This window comes from Corvus kubaryi, unplaced genomic scaffold (genome assembly GCF_017639235.1).
Source record: "Corvus kubaryi isolate FWS band 111438036 unplaced genomic scaffold, C.kubaryi_AGA036_p1.0 37284, whole genome shotgun sequence".
NCBI classification, from domain to species: Eukaryota; Metazoa; Chordata; class Aves; order Passeriformes; family Corvidae; genus Corvus; species Corvus kubaryi.
This window is the reverse complement of record NW_024581088.1, coordinates 10183982-10199670: the sequence shown is the minus strand read 5'-3', so window position 1 is coordinate 10199670 and position 15689 is coordinate 10183982. Positions and strand designations below refer to the sequence as shown.

At 52.0% G+C, this 15689-nt stretch overlaps 1 protein-coding gene across 19 annotated transcripts in view; it reads left to right on the top strand.

Moving 5' to 3' along the window:
- Positions 1-14867: 14867 nt before the first annotated feature.
- Positions 14868-15689, top strand: part of MSI2 (musashi RNA binding protein 2) — a 211725-nt gene continuing 210903 nt past the window's right edge. For all 19 annotated transcript variants that reach the window (XM_042026479.1, XM_042026475.1, XM_042026471.1 and 16 more), the window contains exons 1-4: positions 14868-14961; positions 15133-15173; positions 15302-15383; positions 15620-15629. In XM_042026479.1, the coding sequence (XP_041882413.1) occupies positions 14900-14961; positions 15133-15173; positions 15302-15383; positions 15620-15629 (195 nt within the window). In that variant the 5' untranslated portion in view covers positions 14868-14899. The remainder of the gene's footprint in view (positions 14962-15132; positions 15174-15301; positions 15384-15619; positions 15630-15689) is intronic.

Here is a 15689-nt window from a genome sequence, read left to right as displayed (position 1 = left end):
TTTTCTAAATTGTCCAAAAGCCTCCCTGGCTCATCTGTCATCCCGGGCAGGTGAGTAATGGCCCTGCTGTGGCTTGTCCACACTCCCCCTGAGTTCACAGCCTCCTCTCCTGCCCTGCCTCTGCTCAGGCTCAAGCTGCTGAGTTTTGCTGCCTAGGTGGGAGCAGGGGGCTGCCAACTTCCCCTCAGACCCTGAGCCCTGCACCCTCTCTGGCCCTGCAGAGCCTTTGCTGAGGTGAACTCATGCTGGAAACTTTCCCCCTCTTGCGGAATCAAGGTTGTAAAGAAGCTGCTACACCTGCCCAGGTGTTTTAGTGTCTGAAAGCAGGGTTGGATGTTTCTGACTACATTCTTCATCCTCGTAGAGAGCAGGAGAAAGCAAAGGGAGTTGTGCTGTAGCTGTGAGTGCACCAAGGTTTTAACCTCCCCCTGGGCGAGGGATCAGAGGGACTCTGGTTTGTGCACTTCATGTCCCAGCTTCAAAACCCTGCGTGTTGCCTGGGGGATGTTATTCTTTTTTTGTGCCCTGACTCTGCAGTTTGGATTCAAGAACGCTGAAGAGACATTTCATGCTGTTTCAAGTGAGATGCCCTCATTCTGCATAGCAGCATTCTCAAAGTAATCCGTGGATCTAGGTTTCTCTCCTGTGTGTTGTCTGTCGCTCTCCAAAGTGCACCTGAAGCACTTCTCTGGCCCTCAAGTACTGTTCTTGTTTGCAGCCACGAGTGGCAGCATGAGCATCTCCTGGTTCTGTCACATCCCCCTGAGCTCTGCCTGCTGCAAGGGTGTTCCCTGGCTGCTCCACAATCTCCCAGCATGGCTCCAGCCCCCCAGCCTCCTGTTCTCCCCCAGATTTCCTGTCCCCAGTGTTCAGGAGGGATTCCAGGAAACCCAGCCCTAAGGGAGACACTTGTTCATCACTGGAAAAGTTGTTTTGTCAGAGCAGGAAGAAATGCTTGGCTTCCCTGTCAAGTCTGTAGCTCTAATTCTGCTGTGGGACAGTGACACAGTGTCATGTGCAGGACGGGGTGAGGGATGGCAGGGTGAAGTGCTGCAGGTGCCCAACCCTGTCCCCAGAGGCTTCCTGAGGACAGAAAGACACCACAAATGGTGAGGGAAGGGTCGTGGTGGAGAAAGCTTGGTTTGCTTTTTTTGTATCTGCCCTGTCCCCTTGACACCCACACCCCCACCGCCGATCCCGTTCCTTCCTCAGGAGAGAAGCAGCCTCTGGTCGCAGTGACAAGAGGAGGAAGCGAGTCCCGGTGGCGAGGACAGAGCAGCAGATGGCACTCGAGCACCAGCCCAGCGCCGCTCCGCCGGTTCGGGCTGAGCCGCGCCGGGGAAGCGCGGCCGCTCGGGCTCGCAGTCCTTGAAGGGAGATGTATCATCTCAGCTATACACTGCGTCTGTAGGACCTTGATTTACATGCCTCGGATGTTCCTCTCTGCTCGCAGGTCCAGATTGTATCTCTGCTTGTGCAAGTTTGTCCTTACACAGTGTCTGGATGTGAGATGATAAAGGGAGAGTGTTGCTTTTCACTCACAGAGACAGACCCCTAATTTGCTTGGATGTGTTTTGTGATTGTGGCCTGCCTTTCCCTCAGAGCTGCCTCAGAACACAGAAACAAGATAAATTTTTTTCTCAAATAAGATCATTTTTCCCCTCCAGCCAAAAGGAAGTGAGTTTGTTGTCCTCACACTGAAAATGGACTTGTAAGTGCAGAAAGTGAAAAGCAAAGTTCAGCGTGATTGTAACAGAGGCAACAGCCAGAGGAATGAATGAATCAGGGGAAAATGTTCCTGTTGAGATGGTCACAGTGTGTGCGGGGCACGAAGAGAGGTCCCCTGGGTGAGGAGCTCTGGCTCCCCTCGGTGTTCCAGCACTGCTGCTGCTCCTGGCAGAGCTGTCACATACCAGGGCTGGCAGTTTGCAGGGACAGCTGAGCTTCCAAATACACAAGCCCTGACCCCGGATTCAGACCATGCTCATTCTCCTCTGGACCCCTGGGACACTTGCCAGTGGCAGCTGAGATGGCACAAGCCCCCCAAGGTGCCACAGCCTGTGCCAGGCTCTGTTTGCCTGGGCTTTGCCCTTGAACAGGGCAAGACACCCGGGGTGGGTTTGGCCAGGAATGGGGAGGAAGCTCTTGCCCCAGTGTCTGCTGAGCACCCCGGCCCCAGGCTGAGTGTGCTGTGCCCCCTGTTATTGAGAATGGGGGGAAAAACTGCTTGTGAGCCCCCAGCTTTCCCATGTGTGAGATCCATACAAATCCAGATTTTTGTCAGCAGCTTGACCTCTCAGGCAGTGTTCTGGCTCTGCAGTGAAGAGGTGCCCTCGTTCTTCCCCTTGCCTGACTCTTGTGTAATGGAAGGGCTAAATGCTTATTACTTTTTTGTAGCCTTTTCCACTTGCCAATCAAACGTGTCTGGTTGGGGTTTGTTTTGTTTCCGTGTTGCTAGGCCTGTGCAGGACTCTCCATCTCGCTGTAATTATGGTTCCATCATTGTCTTGGCGCAAAAACATCTGCTGTCTCCCTGTGATCTCCACTTCCCTGTTTCTTTGGAGAATTTCATGGATCCCGATGACCTTCTATTTTCCATGACATCTCAGTGTACGCAGCTGTTCCTCTTGCATTCCCCTGTCTCTCCATCTACCTCTTTTTTCCTATCAGCATCTCCAATGCATTTGGAATTTCAGCTCATCTGCTTATCAAATCAATATCTCGCCGTCGCCTCTGCGCCGCAGCCACCGGGAACACAGCACTTTGCCCCCCACTGCTGGGCTGCCTTCCCTCTGAGCACAATGCCTCCCCCAGCTCCCGCCTGGAGCCTTTGCTTTTCTCATTTAACATTTTAAAGTCCATTTCCTCAGGCTTTTTATTTTGATTGTTTTGTACCCTTTGGCTGTCTGGGTCTGAGGGCTGTCAGTGCTGCGGCTCCTCCTGAGCAGTGACGTGCTGTGGCATGGATGGATGGATGGATGGATGGATGGATGGATGGATGGATGGATGGATGATGTTGCCACTCAAGGTGATGTCACTGCTGGTTGCTAGTGACAAACTGAGCAAAGTTGGAGTGTGTGAGGAGAGGAGTTCTGAAGGGTCTGGAGAAATACAGGCTCAGCTGCTGGTTTCGTGTGACCTTGTTGAAAAAGCATGAGGTCCATGAGAGCAATGAACAGAGATACTTCAGGTTTTATTCTGTTCTGGCACCTTTTATTACTAGGACTTTACTCATATGCCTGTTCTCTTAAAAAATATTAATTAAAAAATCAGTCCGATAGCTGCTTCAAATGGACTAATAAAACTGGGATATGACAGGACCTTAAATCTCTGCTTTGTTCTGAAAAGTGCGCATCCAACTTTCCACCTCCCACTCCTGTCTCACCTGCCTGCATGGCAGGACCCCAGCCTGGCCCAGGGTACTCCATGATGCTGCAGCAAAAGTAATCCCTAGAATATTAAAGACATTTGTGGTTTTGCTATTTTAGTCACCTTTAACCCATGGTCTGTGTACATCTGAGCTAAGAATATCCTGTTCTTGAAAGGTTTTGCAGGAGTTTGGCACCTGGAAGGTGTGACAGAGGAGAGGGGAGCAGGTAGGGAGCTGGTGGAGATAAGGAATCACACAATAACTTCATAGATGGATGGAAATAAGACCGTGTTTGTATCACAGCTTTTCCTCTTTCAGGGGTGTGTTTATGCAGAGCTGGTTTTTATACAGATCTGCATTGCGTATGGGTGCTTGTACCTAAGTAGGGCTGTGAAATCATGGATTAAGGGTTCTAGTCATCCAGAAGGAGGGATGTGGCAGCTGGAGTGGATAATGACTCCTGACTGGGGAGGAGAAATGCTCCCATGGAGATGGGAAGCAGTGGGTTTGGTGAGGACTCAACTCTGTGTCCTCACCCAGGCAGAGCTGTTGGAGCATCACCAACAGCAATTCCTGTTCCCTGGTGACAAGGACAGTCAGCAGCACCTTCACTGGGCTTTTGCCCCTGTACAGGGAGAAGGCACAGCAGCAGCCTGGCTCCAAAACGGGGGCTCAGGTGTTGGGCCAAGAGTGGATCTGGAATGGGCCAAACCAGAGCAAACCGAATGGGAATTGCATAGGGAATAAGTGTTAGAGGGAATAATCTGCATCACTTAATGCTCCAATGACTTTGAAATAATTGGCTGTTTCCTGGGCATATCCAGAAGAGCTAAAGTGTTCTCTGTTGCCTTTTGCCTGGTGATCTTCCAAAGACCTGACTGTCTGCCTCTCCCTCACCCTTTACCTCCTTGGCCCCCCTCCCTCAAATTTCTCCTGGAGTTTGTATTTTTCCCCCAACAATGTCTCTAAAGAATCACAAATGTGTAACGTGTGTCCCAATGCTTGGATTTTAATAACATGCAGCAACCCTCATCAGCACAGGCAATTTCACATTCAACACATTATTGCTATTTAAAGCGCCGAGGTATAAAAATGATTGGCAATCCAGCTCTGCCAGCCCGCGCCGCCGCTGCCAGATTGTGATTTTTAATATTGGCTGCTCTGCGCAGTTGTTCCCTCACCTTTGACTTGCAGATTTCCCAACGTCAAAATAGCAAAATCATTTTGGGTTGTACCAGGCACATTGCTCGCTGCTGAAAAGAAGCAATTATCATTAAATATCCCCCTGGCTGGATGTACACAGACACACCCGCACGGGCTGGGCTGCTCCGCGTCTCCAGCCCGGCATTTCCCCGGCTCTGCAAATACCTTCTACCCGAGCTGCTGGATTTTGGGGGGATGGGGGACCACGGGCAGGTGGGGTATTGTGTTGTCTTTCTGTTGTGGTTATGGAAGAGGGAGGACACTGGGATTCATCCCAGAGGTGCTGCTCCAGGAGGGCTGGTGATTTTCGTGTTCCCAGGGCTGTGACAGAGATCTCGCATGGAGCCCAGAGGTGTTGGTTGTGTCAGGGCTGTTCCCATGAACCTGTTGCTCTGGGTTAATGTACAGTGTGAGTAAAGATTGGACCTCTGAGAATTTTTGTTTAAGGCAACCTCTCCCTGCTTACCTTGAGGTGACCAGAAAACTGCCCTTCTGGCATGAAAACAAGACTGTCTTTACTGAGATAATGGCCCTGGAAAGTTCTCTGTGTGCCATACAAAATCAAGTGACCACATGACAAGTGGGTAATTTCTCTCCTGCTGTTGCTTTCTGAGGTCCCTACTCCAGGCCCTGCTGCAGGATGGCTGGAGGAAGGCAGGAACATCCTCATCCTCAGCTCTGCTCGAGGAGCTGTGCAGGGAGCAGGACCCACAGCAGGGTCCCGGGGGCAGGCAGTGCAGTTCTGGGGTCACACCTTGGGCTCCCACAGCTGCACAGCCCAGTGGTGACACCGGGAAGAGCTGGGAGTGGGGATGAGGCTGGATCGAGGGACCGAGCGAGCTCACCAGCACAGTGACATTTAACAGTGGCCTTTCTCTCTTCCAAGAATACCTTTTCCCTCTTGTTCCCCACAGCAGTGGAGGAGATGGTGTGCCAAATCCACCTGCTCCAGCAGCTTTTGGAACAGGAAAGAGGAAATCTTTTGGGTGATCTTGGGGAAATCTTTGTGCCTTGTGCAGATGTGGAGTGAGCAAAGCCCTGGGAAAAGGCGGCCCCTGGAGCCAGGGAGCAGTGGCAGCACTTTGTCACCATATTTACACTTCCACTGGCCCAACATGAAGCATTTGGCTCTCCTCCACTTGCGGAAGGGATTAGCTACTTCATAACATCCAGACAAGATAATCTCTCCAATTTTGCCTGGAAGAAGTCCCTGACAAAGAGCAGCAAAGCAACAATAATGCCAGACGAAGCAGTAATTGAGTTTCCCTTCTTATTACTTTCTCGGCTAAGTTTGTGTTGGTTTGAATTTTATTTTTTTGTTGTTGTTGATACAGAACAGCAAAACACTGTCCCTGAGCTGATTCAGACCAGCAGAGTTCCGTCTGTGAACTGCAGCCACACAAGGAGGTGAGCAAAGAGGGGAGGGGGAACGACTGCATAAAGTTACGTGCAGTGTAAGATATGTTACACGCTCCATCCTCGCTGGAGCAGTGCTGCTCTGATGGTGCATCACACTAAAAGCCCACGAGAGCCACAGGGCTTTAGTGCTGCATCAATCCAAAATGGCCTTGGCCAGGAAGAACAAATCCAGGAGCCTCTGCCCACTCCAGCTAAGTATTTTTCAGTTTCCCCAAGTTGTTCCTTCCCTTGAAAGAGCATCCTAGTAAGAAATAGCAGGAAGAAGAGCTGCTGGGCTCCTGTGGGCCTCCAGGCGTGGTTCCCCAATGATGCGGAGAGTTTCATTTGCAAAGGTGAAGCTGAAGCACGCTCAAGTGCCAGCGAGGCAAATGTCACCTCCTGGAGCGCTGCTGGACCGTGGGCTGGGCACGGCTGGTGGCTCAGCGCAGACAGCCCCAGCTCAGCACCTGCTCCTGCAAAATTGGGCAAGCAATGGTGCATGCAGGAGATGTTTGCTGGCACTGTGTTGTCCCACCAATATTTTAAGGATAACATAAGAGGCTGCTGTCAATTCTGGCCTCCAAGCAGAACACGTCATCCTTGTTTCCTTTCTCTGCTCGCTAAGTGATAGCCGTGTATATTTTTAAGTGGATTGTCCTCTGGATTCTTTTTATTTGTCATCCAGTATCAAAGCTCTAAAGGTCACATTTTTCAAGTTCTTTCCTCGGAGCTTCAAAGACTGTACATTTACTTTAAACAAAAACTAAAAACCCAGCAATTTTAGAAAACCACTCCACACCCAGGGACTCGGGAAAGCTCTAAATATCACTACCAAAGCCCAGTGCTCTCAGCTCAGCTTAAGAGCAGTCTGATTTTGCTTAACTGTAACCAGTCTGTAAGAGTATTTACACTTACAAATTGCACATTTTTAATTGTGCCTGGTACAATTAAAGTCATGACAAACAAGCGCCCAGTTCTTATTTCAGTCAGTTAAATGTTTGGTCCTGCTCAGCCCATCTCCAGGCTCTGCACCACTCCCTCATCCCATGGGAACACAAAGGCTCCAGGTGGAGCAGGGATGCCACCTCGGAGCTGTGACAGTCACACAGAGCACACACAGGCCTCGGTGCCAGCCTGACCTGGCTGGGTGCCACCTCCAGGACAACACGTGGTGCTCAATCTGGCATCGAGGTAGAGGGGAGGGGGATGATGCTTGACCCAGCTGAGAGCCTTAAGTGCAAAATTAACCCATCAATGTAATTTGGATAAGTCTGAAGTGGCAGAGTGACTTCATTACAGCGCAGTGCTCCATGTGGGATCCCAGCCTTTCTTCCTTCAGTGTCTGGAGCCTGGAAGCCACTTCTGCTGGGCTGTCAGCTGGGCTTCACACAGGTTTTCATACAGGTCTCAGTGTGAGTATTACGCAGGTGGATGAGGCTGGAAGGGAAATGAAGGACCTAAAGATCTGGATCCAGCTCAGAAGGAGCGAGGGGAGCATTGTTACAGACCTTGTCACCCAAAATCTCTCTTGGCTCTTACTCTCCTGACAAAGCCTGTTCTAATTATTTGCATAGCTTGATCTTGACATCAATGGAAACTCCAGCTGAACTTTGGCCAAGAAAGGACGGGTATGTCAGGGCCAGTTGCTTAATTATGTTTACAACTAAATTGCTGCAGTACATCTTCACTTCCTCAAAAGTGATTTTCCTCTGCTCTTTAATTTCATAGAACAATATGAAAGACATGAATCTTCATGAAACTCCTCTCCTAATGCAGCAGAGACTCCACAATGTTTGCAGGCTTTGCTTTTCATCACAAGAGGTCCCAGGGGAGGTTCAAGGTAGGATCCTTGCCATCCTGGCTCAGCAATCACAGAAAGCCAAATAAATAAAGCAGGAAGTTGGCAAAGCCCTGATTCAGCAAAGGCAGAAGTACAAGTTCAGCATTAACCTCTGCTTAAAATGATTTGGAACAGAAGAGTTAATCTCATGGCTGCCCAAAAGTCAGACCAGGAACCCAGGGCCTTGACAGTTGGCACATCAGTGCTTTAAATCTAATGGGAGAGGGTGGTTAAAGCTGAGGAACGGCTTAAATATGAGAAAAGCACATTCCCTGGTAGGAGGTGACAACTCAAAATCTGTTTTTTGGTCCATGGCCAGACATTGTGGTTGTGTGTGATTTTGGCCAAGGCACTGATGCCCTGAGGGAAGCTGACATTGGATAGCAGTGGATGGATGATTCCAGAGGAGGCTGCCATGGGGGGCCCAGCAGCTCCTCCTCACTCCCATCCCTCACCAGCAGGTCCCTGGGCAGCGCTGGGAAGGGCTGGGGACTGGAGGGGTGTCAGGGCAGCAGCTCAGCCATGGGCTGCAGTGCTTCCCCTGTTCAGCAAGCACCGCCCTGGTGAAGCCTCTCTGATGTGGGAAGGAAGGTGTAGGATCACGGGAAGGGTCCATCAAATACAGGAGATCAAAATACAGGGGAGGGGTGCAGGGTCTGCCCTTTGGGGTGCAGGGGTTTCACTGGACACTGGGTCAGAGCAGAGGGGGGGAGTGCAGGATGCCTCCTGGAGAGGTGGTTTGCAGTTTAAACGTGTGAGACATCCCCTGAGGAGGGAGTGTGATGCTGTCCCAGCCCAAAACATGCCCGACCCTGTGGGTGCCGGCGGGACGCGGCTCCCGCAGCCGGCGAAGCCCGGCTCCCTCACTCTCCGTGCTTATCTGATCTGTGCACCTCCATAATGATGTGGTTAGAATTGAATTATGGTGCTTTAATGTAGTTACAGCTACATTTCCCAGGCACATTTCTTCCTGACGTACAATGCTGGAATTTAGGATGTGGCCAGAGGCTGTGTGTGACTCCTTGTCTCCCGGGCTTGTTGCAGCCTTGCCACGTGCTGTGCCAGGCCCTGGCTGGAAAGGCAGACTTAGGAGCTCAGTCCATATCTGCTGCTGGAAAATCAGTGAATTACAGGGAATTACATTAAAGGTAACCCCAGGGCGACAGCCCTGTGTGCAGGGAGTGAGGCTCCTACCCACGCTCGGCCGTGCCGCTGCAGCGGGGAGAGGCATGGCTGGACAACAGCCCCTGCACGGACAGTGTCCCACAGCGGTGCCCTACAGCAGTGTCCCACAGCCGGGTCTGGTTCTGTCCTTGTTTCCCAGCTGCAGGAAAATACCTTCCAAGATACATGGATGAAGGGGTGATCTTCAGCCAGTATCTGTGGTAGTGTGACCGTGAGGATGTTGTGCCCGTTGAAGATCTGTGCTGAGACAGTCTAAAGCCTCATGGAAACTTTCTTGCTCATGTCTCCTTTGCTGTGAACTTAATGGTCACGGAATTTGCTGTATCAGCAATGAGAATCATTTGATTAACTGGAAAGAAGCAAACTAAGTAGTTGACTCTAAAATCAGGCAGGAAATGATGGGTTTGCCATTTCCATCATGCCAGGGGTGCAGGAATGCTCAAACTTCAAAATGTGAGGGATACCCACCATCTACAGAGAGGGAGCTTTGCTTATCAACCTCTCCGGGTGTTTTCATCAATTCTGATCTGCCTGTTGTTAATTTAGAACGATGGTGTCCTCTGGGGAGTGACTTGTTTTTCCTAACCCTGATTCAGCTCCACACTTGTGATTTTAAGTGCATGTGCATATATAAATGAGTGTCTGTATTTATCCAGATCCTGCCAGTGCACGTTTTGCAATAATTCTCCTTGGATGCTCTTGCTTTCTCCTGCAGTCGATTTTTTTGAATGACATGGAACTGATAATGGATGTGGTTTCAGTGTGATCAGGCTGACTCGTCTCATTCCACCTCTCCTGCTTTTGAGCAAGAATGTGAGGACTTGCTGTGTCTATTTTAGATTCCGTCATGAAAGGAATAATTGAGATTGAGATTCTTAGTCACTCAATGCGGAAGGTCAGGGAATTAATGCTGTGTTACACCAGACCATTCATTTACTGGGCCTCCTTTTTTTTTCCCCTTAACTGTCTGTAGAGGAAAACAAATGTGGCTCAGAGAAGGTAACGCATCTTCAACGCCGTGCACAGCCCCAGCCTCTGATAATATACACTGTTTATCTTTATTTTGGGGGTGTTCCAGGGTAGTTTTATCATCATAATTGATTAGTGGTGACAGGGAGAAAAAAATCCAGGAGTAACAGGAAGAAATGATTCCAGTGAATCCATTGACTCAGTGGTAGCATTGATCTACTTCTGGGAATTATTTATAGGAGGAGATTCATAGTTAATAATATTAGTTTGGACTTTGGGAGCAGTTTATCAGAGGCTCTTAAAGGCCTTTGGTAAAAATTAATCAGGGAGAGAAATAAGGTAGACGGCCTGGTTTTGGGAGAGGGAAGGAAATGGGATTTCTGGCATAATGCCATCCATCCCAGGGCAAGAGACAACACAAGGAGTAACTTGGGGTGCTTGGATATGTCCAAGCACAGGAATGAGAGGCTGGATTTCCAGCTGCTGTATCAGACAGCAGAGCTGGGGAAAGGTCTTTGGAAAATTCCCCATTAACCCCCTCCTTGAGATGAAGCCAAGGTGCCCACAGGACAGTCACCCCCACCAGATCCAGCAGGGAGAGCTGCCCAGGGACAGCACAAACCCTCCTCTTCCCCTGCCTCTCCTCCCCGCTTTGTTTTTGGCTTTAACTTAATTGATCTGTATCCTGCAATCCTACCCGCAGGAGGAATGACACATCTGAAAAAAGCAGGAGGATTTGTTTAAAGTGAGCTGCTTGGGTTTTTTGCTGTGTGTATATATAGAGTTGCCTGGAAGTAGTAAATAGAATTAAACACTATGGTTCTGAAAAACAAAATTCTCAGGGCTGTCTGTTGATTTCAAAGCTGATGAAAACAAAGCAGGCTTTGAAATCTTTCCTTGCAGAGCTTCCCCCTCCTCCCTTATCATATGATAGATGGGCCTGATAATATTTGGGTTTTATTCTTCTTTTGAAACAGTTGAAAAAACGCTGTTTTCTCAGTTAAGATGAAAATCACGATGTTTTTAATAAGGTCAGTGTAATGTCTTCATTAGCAAATGCTGAAATAATTTGATGCAGATCTGGAACTTGACAGGAAAAAAACTACAATGTCTACCCAAAATATAGAGCCACATTTGTACCAGGTGTGAATCAGTACTGCTTCCCTAAAATTACTGGTTCTGGGATAACCAATTCCGGTTTAGGGACTGGCTGCTGTGTTTTTAAGTAACTCCCTCCTGCACAGCCAGACTCAGTGGGTTTTGTTTGTTTTCCTGCCTGGCCCTGGGCTGCTGTGAGCCCCAGGGCTGGGCAGTGCTCATGGGTGTTGGGTTTGGTGGTTTCCTTTCAGGTGATGGAACAGGTGGAAACAAAGAGAGGGGCTGGCAGCATGGGAGGAGGTGTAGAGCTCACCACAAAGAAACACGGGTGGATGTTAATGGATGGACAGCCTGAAATGGAATCAAAAATATCCAACCCACCAAGTCTGTGAACTTTTGCCTACAAATATCACAACCAAAGCTGCTGAGTGCTGTGCACTTTAAAGCCTCTGTTATGGATCCCAGGGACACATAGGAAGTCTTTGCCCAGCTTTATGGAGATGTGGATGGTACCTGGACAACCCTGACCAGCCTGACACCACAGACCCCGAAGAGATCTCTTCAATCCCCTGTGCTGTTTCTCCTCCGGGGCAGGGGGGGCACAGCCCCTCTCCTGGTGGGGCTCTGTGGGGTGCTGCAGGCGCTGGCATAATGCCCAAGGCAGAGATGCACCAAGAAGACCAATTGTTTGCAATGACATGTTCTGCATTTTAAATGATCTTTGACTTCCTGGCAGCTCCCCAGCGTGTCACCCCCTGGAATTGTATCTAAATAACGTTTGTCAGGTGAAGCCACAGCTGGGCAGCAGGCAAGGCCCTGCTCCTCACCAGGGACCTCCAAAACCCACCGGCCGATCAATCTCCACAACCTGCTAAATGATAGATGGAATGTAATATAGGTCATTATTTCTTCCCTATGCGTGAAAATGAATTATTCAGTAAAGATTTAGATCCTTTTTATTATGACACTGAATTTATAGAGCATACAAAACATAAATGCAGATTTCTACAGCCCCAGATAGATGAACTCGATCTCCAGGCAGCGTGAGGTGGGTGCAGCCCCTCAGCATCACTGCAGAGCAAAGATGGGATGTCCAAGGCACATGGCTGCAGCCTGGGGGATTGGGACCTGCTACCTTCCTTACCTGGCACAGCATTCCCAATCCATGCCCAGCTGGCTTAGGAGCCCAAGATCTCTTTGTTTCAGAAGTCAGGCTCTCAGGACCTATGTATCTTCAAGGAGATTTGGGGTCTCATGTCGCTTTGGCCTTATAAATGCTGATCTTAACAAACTCTGCATCTCAGTCTCTGATATGAAACAGGAGTTGTAAAAATTGAAGGGAAATTGGTGAGGCTAAAACCTGCTAATGAGAGTAGAGTAGGTGCTGCGTGAGTACATGGACAGATGTGATCGTCCTGCATTCGTCTGTCCTGCGGAGCCGCCGTGGAGGATCCGGGCTGGTCTGAATCAATAGCAGTAACTTTCCTTGTTATTGGACTAAATGCTCCAACTTTTAATTGTGCAGCTGGGGAGAACGCTATCCCTGGCCGGCAGTTACAGATGTCAGCTTTGCAGTTCATTAGCTACTTCCCAAATTCCACTGGGAGTTTGGATTTTTAGCATGAACATTAGAGGCTGGCGAGGAGGAGAGCAGAGGGCAAGCATGCAAACTCTCAGCGGGCTGGAGGAAAATCTGGGATTGGGGCTGGAACGGCACCTTTGGCGCTGGGTGCTGTTGACTGCTGCCAAAGGAACAGGACAGCGGGTCCTGGTTTGTCACCCGTGGGCTTCAGGGTGTCCCCAGAGCATCCCTGCTGCCGTGAGTTTGGCTTCTGCTGTGACAGCAGAGTGCTGAGAAAGAGCAAAACCAACTGAACAGATTGAAACTGGTCACCCCCCTGAACCCAGCCTGGGCTCTGGGGGAGGTGGAGAGAGAACGTACTGATAAAGTCTTCCCAAAGCCATTTGACCTGTAACGTTCACTGACGGAGGGGATAACAGTGGAGATTTCCTTTTAATATATAGCAATCCAAATTTCTTTCTGAGCCATAAGCAGCTGTACTGAAGTTCCTTCTGTCCATCAGCAAAATCTGTCTTGTGCTTGTTCTGGAACCCCTTTAAAATTCTGCACCGCTGCCAGAGAGATTAAAGGGGTAATATAACCCCAGGAACCGCTTTCCCAACTCGTAATTTCCCGGTGATTATTACGAGAAATAGCTGAGATCTAAAGGAGGCTCAAAGGGGGGAGAAAAAGACTGTTCCTTAATCCCCCCATCCGCTTCCTTTGCACATTGGTGCTGCTCACCCTGCTGGGGTAGGGCCAGGTCAGCCCCTTTTTCCTGCCCACTCTGGAGGAGCAGAACCTGCCCCACTGCTGAGCCAGAGTTCAGCACTTCATGGCAAAACAAACCCAATAAAGGGAATTATATCCCATTTTACAGTGGTCAGCAGCACAGCATGAAGAGGAGTGTTTCTCCAGTGGGCCTGACCTCCCAGCCCTGCACACATCCACATTCCCACCTTGTTCATTAGTCCCTGCTGGAAAGTACATCCACATACTTCCCCAGCCCCAGTAAAAAATACTATAATCCCTGAGCTGGAAATAGTTGGTAACCCCAAAATAGCTCTTGCAGGCTTGGCTGCTGAGCTGGGAGGTCTTTGGTTGGGAGACACTCGGTGCTGGGCAAGCAGAGGAATTCAAAATCCATGGATGTCTCTGAAAATGTAGGGCAATGTGGCTCAGTCCCACTGGGCGGGCGGCCCATCCTCCCGCCAGCGCTCCTTAATTTAGGCGAACCTGATTGCTTTCACTTTAGATAATTACACCAATACCTGGCAGCCCCATCCCGCCGCTCCTGCCTGACACTGCAAAGCACTGGCCAAACGCCGAGTGGGAAATGCGGGAGCCGAGGGGAAACGCTGGCCGGGCAGTGCCTGTGGGGCCGAGGGGTTCAGTGGCGCTGCTGGAGCCTTGGGATGTGGGGACAACAGGAAACAGGGACACGGGGATGCTGAAGCCCTGGAATGCAGGGGCAGTGGGATGTGAAGGAGCCCCGGGAGTTGGCGAGACAGGGACCGGGGGCCGCGGGGGTGCAGCAGCCGCAGGATGAGGGAGCACCGGGCCCAAGCCGCCCTTCTCTGAGCAGCCCTACAAAGCTGCAGTTTAAACCCGGGGTGCTCGCAGGGTCCAGGCGGTGCCAAGGGCAGCGTGGGTGCGATGCCCAGGCTTGGTGAAGGCATAAATGACACTTCTCAGTAACGCCCGAATTCTTCCCGAGACCCTAAAATTTAATTCTCCTTTCCTGGACACCTAGCAGGCACTTTCCAGCCCGTGGAATTCTTCCCTGCCGCCCGCCTGCGTGCGCGGGGTGGGGGGCCGGCAGAGGACAGCCGCAAGAGCCACCCGTCGGTGGGGTCGGTGGGGTCGGGGCCCCGGGCGGACAGCCCCGGTGTCACGGACACGCGTGAGGGGCGGCCGCGCGCGGGGAGGGCGCGGTGACGTCACGGTGACGTCACACAGGGCCACGCGCCGGCGGAGGCTCCGCCCCCGTGAGGGAGGGGCGGGATGGAGGGAGGGGAGGATGGCGGCGGGGGGAGGGAGCGCCGGCGCGGCGCTGAGCTAAGCCGATCCCACGTGTGACGGATCTGGCTGCTGCCCCAGCGCCTCTCCAGTGAGATCCTCCGGTAGCGGAGGGAGGAGGAGGAGGAGGAGGAGGAGGAGGAGGGAAGGGAAAAAGGGGCAAAGCAAGCGGAGCGAACCGAGCCGGAGCCGGGCCGGGGGGGGCGGGTTGGGCGGGCGGGGGGGGTTCTCTCAGGGGCTCTCGCTCGGCGCGGCCATGGAGGCGGACGGGAGCCAGGCTACCTCGGGGAGCCCCGGAGAGGCGCAGCACGACCCCGGGTAAGTCGGCGGGGCGGCGGGGGCGCGGAGCGCGGCGGCGAGGGGCGGTCAGGCGGGCCCGCCCCGCTCCGCGCCGCTCCGCTCCGCGCCCCTCCGCCCCGCCGGGAGCTGCCCCGTCAAAATGGCCGATCCCGCACCGGCGCTCAACTCCGCTCTGCTCTCTCCCTCCAGCAAGATGTTCATCGGCGGCCTCAGCTGGCAAACCTCACCAGGTAACCCCCGCCCGCCGCCCCCTCCCCACGCGTGTCCCGCCCCGCGTGGGCCGCGTCCCGCCGCGCCGGGCCCTGCCCGCGCCCCCCCATCCCTGACCCTCCTCTCCCTCTCTGCTCTCTCTCCGCAGACAGCCTTAGAGACTATTTTAGCAAATTCGGAGAAATTAGGGAGTGTATGGTCATGCGGGACCCCACCACCAAGCGCTCCAGGTAAAACCGCCGCCCACCGCGCTCGGGCTGACAAACTTCGCGAGTTGCCGTCGGGGCGGGTGGACCCGCGCCCCCCAATCCCACCCCAAAATCCCACCCCCGCATCCCATCCCACTCGTGGGGCGCTGCGGGAGGGCTCTCCCCGCCCGCATCCCTCCAGCCCGGAGCAGGAAACAAAGCGGCCGGTGGAGCCGGAGAGGGGCCGGGGGTCGGGGCCGGCCGCCCCCTGCACCCGGAGGCTTCGGGGGAGTGGAGAGGAAGGGGGGGGACGCAGCGGTTTATTTTTATGACTTCTCCCTTTGGCTC